This window comes from Colletotrichum fioriniae (genome assembly GCF_027942845.1).
Source record: "Colletotrichum fioriniae strain IMI 355084 chromosome Unknown scaffold_20, whole genome shotgun sequence".
Taxonomy (NCBI): Eukaryota; Fungi; Ascomycota; class Sordariomycetes; order Glomerellales; family Glomerellaceae; genus Colletotrichum; species Colletotrichum fioriniae.
Window position 1 is genome coordinate 219,687 of NW_027076856.1, and position 6,000 is coordinate 225,686.

Here is a 6,000-nt window from a genome sequence, read left to right on the forward strand (position 1 = left end):
ATCCCTTACTCAGTGACGCCGGACAGCCGGAGCCTGGACCGCGAATGGACACGGCTATGCAGTCGATGCACACAAGTAGAACACAAACCAACGCCACTACGCGATCGCCAACATTCCTCTCTCGTGTGAGCTGCGTCAGTCTTTGCCAGGACCCTGCCCGCTTACCCGACCGTCCTTGAGACATTTCGGAATCAAACCAGCTCATGTCTTGGGTCGGTGAAATGTTCCAAGAAGAAACAAATCTAACAGCTGAATCCGCCACCCACGTCCGTGATGGTGCAATGCGGGCTTACCTAATCGCTGTGAAATGTTATGCACATCTCACCAGAGGTATGCAAGCATCCTGCACTATTTCAACGACCAGGTTGAATGATGTGTCATAGCATGTGAATGTTCTCTATAACGGCTGTTTCATAGACGCCATTTTGTCCATACCTAAGTTCTGTTCATGATGGCCTCTTTGAGGTTGGACTCCAGAGGCCAAGCTACCAGCCCAAGACACGATCAAAGACCTCAAGCCATGTTTGAGTGATGCTAGTATTATATTTGCATCGTGTAGTCGAGGATTCTTCAAGTTTCGAAAAGACCGACAGAACCATTTCCCCCCTCTAGCCACCTCTCCATCCTCTGGTACATCTTGTTGCAAGCCCTCACATCCCCTCCCGTGACAAGCTTGATATCAATCTCGTACCCCAAAGTGCTTTGCGCGGCTCCGAGGTATTTGAATCCCGCAGGATACTTGGCCAAATCCTCGTCCGCAAAGACTGGGGCCTGCTTCCCATCTACAGGCACAATCTTGTCCTTTTCATACACAAGCTTGACGTACGCAGCTTTCCAATCGGTCTGGCCATCACCTCGTGCTTCCTTCGCCTTCTCGTAGAAGAATAGGAACCGACAGTCGCAGTCGACGTCGTACTTGTAGCCGTCGGGGTGCTTGAAGCGCTGGGTAATGGTGGCCTTCATCTTCCCCACGGCGCGGCCCGTACCTGGGTTCAGCTCGACGAGCGTGCCGCATTCAAGATGCATGATGAAAGCACCAGATGACTTGCCGGCAACGGAAATGCGGATGAAGTCGTCGATGGACTGGGCGCCGCTCCAAGCTATTATATGCGATATGGCGTCAGCTCAAGAGCCAGAAAGGGTCGAAATACTTTTGAAAGTGGTGGCATCGTAGTAAGGGGTCGATGGACCAACGTACTGGTCCAGACGTAGGCATCCTTGGTGAAGAGGGAGCGATAGTTTGCCCATTCGCTTGCGTCGCGGTAGACCGGCCAGCCTTTGCAGAGCTCAGAGACGGCGAGGCGGTCGAGGAGATCGGTGGAGGTGCCTCCAATGTGGGAGAACTGGCGGGTATGCAGGTCTGTCATGCTTTAAAGAGCTGAAGTAACGAAATGATGCTCTCAATAGGGGTCCGAGTCTCTGTAAAGACGTGGTTAAGTCGTAGTTGAGGTCGAGGTGAATATCGTAGTATGACAAAATGCGAGTGACATCATTGTAACGAGAAGAATTAACATGTTGGCTCTGAGTACGTAGGAAAGTGGATGAAATAGCACTTTCCAAGTCAAGTGCCAGTTCCTACTTCAATACACAGCCCTCCTTCCGCTATTTATCTAGGCAAAAAGGAGTATCGTCACACTTCCGAGGCTCGCCACTCCACGACCAGAGCAGCTACACTCTTGAAACCCTGTGAAAATGAATCCTCAGAACTAGCAAAATTATACGAATCAAAAGTATCAAAAGAATTATATACAAAATGTTGGAAAAAGCAAAAGATAACAGGCCCGGGGGTCTGTTCAACGCTCTTTGCCTGCAAGGGGCTTCGAACAAGAGCGCTCGCCAGGTTTCACGGAGGACCTGCTAGCACGAGTATATTTTTACCCTGTCCGCCACCCAATTGAGCCACGCACTCATGTACTGGGTGTCCGCTGATGGAAGGATCTGTGGGTTTGTCGAATAAGTAAGGTAGGAGGCGTCGGTTTGCGGGAAGGAGAGGACCTTGGTGCCTTCCTCGTAGATGTCTAGTCTTGCCGGGCCGGGAAAGCGCCATGGGCAGTCCCGGGTACTCATTCACGAGACTAGTAATCCAAAGCTTCGAGGGGGAAAGAACCAGAACCTTGAGGACCAGGGAAGGTTCCAGAGATGGCAACGGTCTTTGATGCCAACTATCTTAGCTTGTCAAGACAGTCCTAGTTACCTAGTCCGTATCCAAGACTCTTCATATTCACCAATTCCAAGTTCTCCCAGCCCGATGGAAGAATGAGATTACTAACAACGCTCTCAGATCACCCAGTTCCATGGAACATATAGCAAGATAAGCACCAGCAGCAAAACAACCAGCGGATACTTTAACCACTTCATAGGCTCCGAAGGACCACCCCCATGACAAATACACTTCTTCACATCCAAAGTCCCCCTCCGCTGAAGTCTCACACGCTTCAACCCAGGACTCACACTACCATCACTCCCGCTCTCGCTCACACTCTCATCCTCCCTATTAGTCCCACGAACCGGCCTATACCCCTCACCCTTCCACCACCGCAGCGGCGGCGAAACAGGCAGCCCAGGAGAATACAGAACGCTACTCAACTTTGACACCCCATCCCTCCTACCAACAGCAATTGCAGACCCAGCTCGTCCAGCAACAGGCGTACTAGCAGGCGTCCTCGGAATACTCACAGTACCAGGACTAATCTCATCACCAGCCGTCACCACGCCGGGGCTATCCTCCGCTCGCTGCAGCTCGGCAAGCCTCCAGCATGCTAATGCCGGCGAGTCCTCCGCCGAGGGGTAGGGCGACTTGTCCCTCCAATCCTGATCCGTTCCCCAACCCGGATCCGCTGTCTCCGAGAACGGTTTAATGGAACCAGACCTTGGATTTGTATCCCATAATGTTTGACCTGTCGAAACTGTGGCGGATGAGGGGCTCACGGGGAAGATAGGGGTATCGGCGGAGTCCGGGGCCGCTACCGTCGAAGGGGTCGGAGGGATAGGGTGGTCGGGCGTCCAGGGCGCGGGGCTGCGGCCGGCGAGGAGGGGACTGTTTGCGTGGCGGCGGATGCGGATTGGGTTTGGGGGGACGGCGCGCCGGCGGCGGGGAGAGGAGACGTACATGGCTGTGCTGGTGGTGAATTTGAAGGACTCGTAAGGAGGTCTAAGGAAATTGAGGCTGGACTAGGGGTTGGGAACTTGGAATAGAAGCTGATTGGAATGAATGGAAAGGGGAAATGTGACTGATTTGCAGATGATCAAGATGAGAGGGAAGACTCTTCATGGGACATGACTTATATAACATGCTACATCACAAGCTTCGACTGCAGAGGAACGCACGAGAAGTAAGGGACACTTACAATGTGTGTTTGTAGTTGCTTGATCCGGTACGATACCATCATCAGTCAAAGAAGCTCGGCCGGGTCGTTTGTCTGAGATACTAATCCTGTAGAAGCGAAGGGGTTTGTTTGTTACTCAAAGCCTCGAATCATGGAACGAAAAGTCTTCCATCAATCATGCCTCAATAGAACATGGAAACTCACAATTGCTGGAAATTGTTTCCCGCTCCGCAATCATGTGCCGCCGCCGCCGCCGCCGCCGCCAGTGTCGAAATCAAGGCTGGACTGCGATATGCGTCGTAGACAGACGCGTTGTCGTCTTCCACGCAACACACCGCGCATCACTCGGGCACTTGATGGAGTGTGTGGTAGAACCTCACAAGAGTTGATCACGTTGGAAGTTTCGAGTGGCTGATGAAATAGTGAAGTAGTATACGAGTGACCTTAGATGCCTAGCTCCCTGAGTGTTATTATACATACGTCTTATGTGCATCAACATGTTGCTGCAACATGTCTGAACCAAAATCAAACATGACCAACACCAACAAGCACTACTCATCTTGCAGTCTAAAGCTCAGCATAACCTAGAGGACCCATCTCTTCGAGCAGCTGCGGCACGGTCTTCCGTACCAGATCCCAAGCCCAAAGCTCCGTGTTATTGAACGGCATCTTCCACTCACCCAGCACAAAGTCCGAGCACAAGGGACATTTCAGCTCCCTGGGGTCGAATTTCGACCTGCGGCGATGGGATTTCATCCAGCAGTTCTTTCCCACCACGTGGTTTTCTAAAGGGCATTTAACGCGCACAGCTGCGTGCGGATCCTGCCCCGTGCCGAGTGGCTCCATGCAGATAAAACAGTCCGTGTCGTCGAGTTCCTGAAGCTCCGCCTCTCTGAGCGGCGCGACCACACCCTCGAGGAGGCTCTGTCTGGAGAACTCGTCTTTGAACCTCAAGTTTGCGTTGCGTAGAAGGATATACTCGGTATGCTTGTAGTGGCCAGGGCTAGTCAGCATCCCGCCTGCGTACGCACCACTCCGGAATCCAATAGAGCCTCTTTGGGTAATGGACACGCTACTCCACTTGAACAGTGAGACAAATAACATGCGTAGGTCTTGGGGGAGGTTGGCCTTCATGACATCTGTGTCGACCTGCCAGAATTCTAGGAATATTCGGCTGATAGAAGCGATTCGTGCCCTGGTCAGCCCTGGATCGTGGGCCAGGAGATGCGAAACAAGGTTGGAAACTTGCATGCGCGTATCAAAGTTGGCCGCGACAAATTCAGCGAACAATGGTACAGGAAAAGATTCAATAACAGAGCGTTCCCATTCGTCTCTCCCGCCAAAAGAATCGATTTTTTCCGTCAGTTGAGCCGTAAGAACTCCAACTCGGTCGACGATATCAGGGGCGCTTTGTAGAACAGGCACGGCCGTGACTTGCCCACTTTCGTGAGGCTTCCGGTCGCCAAGGTTGATTAAAAAAGTAAAGTCGGGCTGTTGACGGTGGGATTCAGTGCACTGTTCGACAGATGGGAACCTTGGATCGAGCTCTCCATCGTTGGCCGGCCTCCGGGTGTGGGTTAATAGTCGATAATTGAATTCATCCGCGAGTCGATTGCCGGTGTTGGCACCGGGCCAGAAGCCTCGCCAAGGGAAGAAATATGATTGGGAAACAATCCGCCGCATAGCCGCAGCGTTATTGTGAAGTTCAGTGATCCTGTTCGTATCGAACTCCTTGGTGGCATCGTCTGTTTCCAAGCATTCGCAGTAGGGACCATTTTCGACATGGTCCTTGTTGAAGCGGCAGGCTGTCTCGATTTTGCTGACTCGAATGACAAATTGATCATCCTCATTTCCTTCCAATTTAGTCTGAAGCTCAGGTCCCGCATCCATCAATGCCATATTGAGGAATTCGACCATGGATTTGACATATTGCTCAGTAGCTGCTCGTGCTTCTATGCCATTCTCATCAACCATGCTCTCGGTAAATCGCCTCGGCTTGGTGAAGGGCTGAAGGAATTTGCCGGTGCATTCGTGACAGGAGATATCATACTCCTCGGATTGCTTGGTCAGAGCTTTCGGGTCTAGACACTCGGCATATCTCGGGCTGGCGCATCGAACGATGTACTGGAAGGTATGCTGCGAGAGTGTTCCGCCTGGAAAACATCTGAAGGTTCTCGTGAGAAGGATACACATGGTAAACGTGAGGGTGGCGACAGTGCCGAGTAGTCCGTCAGCAAGATCTAAAGATCAGCAAGAAAAGGAAAAAAGTGTCAAGCCAAGGATAGTTTGGTTATTTTGCCTGTTTAAAAAAGGATAACGACCATGACATGATCCAGGGAGTCAGAACCACAACTTGCTGGGCTGAAGGATCCGGCTCGTAGTCTATGGGCCGAAAGAACCTCGAGGAATACTCAGGCATTGCTGCTACAATCGGAGTGGTCAACAAAGATGACGGCAAAACATTTCTTTGGCATTTTTGAAAAGTAGTGGGTGATACCAGACATCTCGGTCGGGAAGATCTAGAGTCGTCTACATTGGCGGTCGGTTGCGGCGGCAGAACTATTCAAACTCGTAAAAGACGATTGGTCTCGAGGGAGAAGATACGACTATTGTGTATCAGTGAAAATGACAATAGCACTGGCTCTTTCTTCCAAGTCACAGCACAATGCCCCGG

General features: G+C 51.6%; 2 protein-coding genes across 2 annotated transcripts; both read right to left on the reverse strand.

Annotated features, from left to right (window-relative positions):
- Positions 1–570: 570 nt before the first annotated feature.
- N0V96_011992 (uncharacterized protein) lies at positions 571–1,367 on the reverse strand (the record flags this gene model as incomplete). Its single annotated transcript, XM_053197106.2, has 2 exons — positions 571–1,100; positions 1,199–1,367. 2 exons carry the CDS (start codon positions 1,365–1,367, stop codon positions 571–573), a joined length of 699 nt encoding a protein of 232 aa, XP_053045413.2.
- Positions 1,368–3,893: 2,526 nt separating this feature from the next.
- N0V96_011993 (uncharacterized protein) lies at positions 3,894–5,800 on the reverse strand (the record flags this gene model as incomplete). Its single annotated transcript, XM_053197107.2, has 2 exons — positions 3,894–5,479; positions 5,755–5,800. The coding sequence occupies 2 exons, from the start codon at positions 5,798–5,800 to the stop codon at positions 3,894–3,896; spliced, it is 1,632 nt and encodes a 543-aa protein (XP_053045414.2).
- Positions 5,801–6,000: the final 200 nt, after the last annotated feature.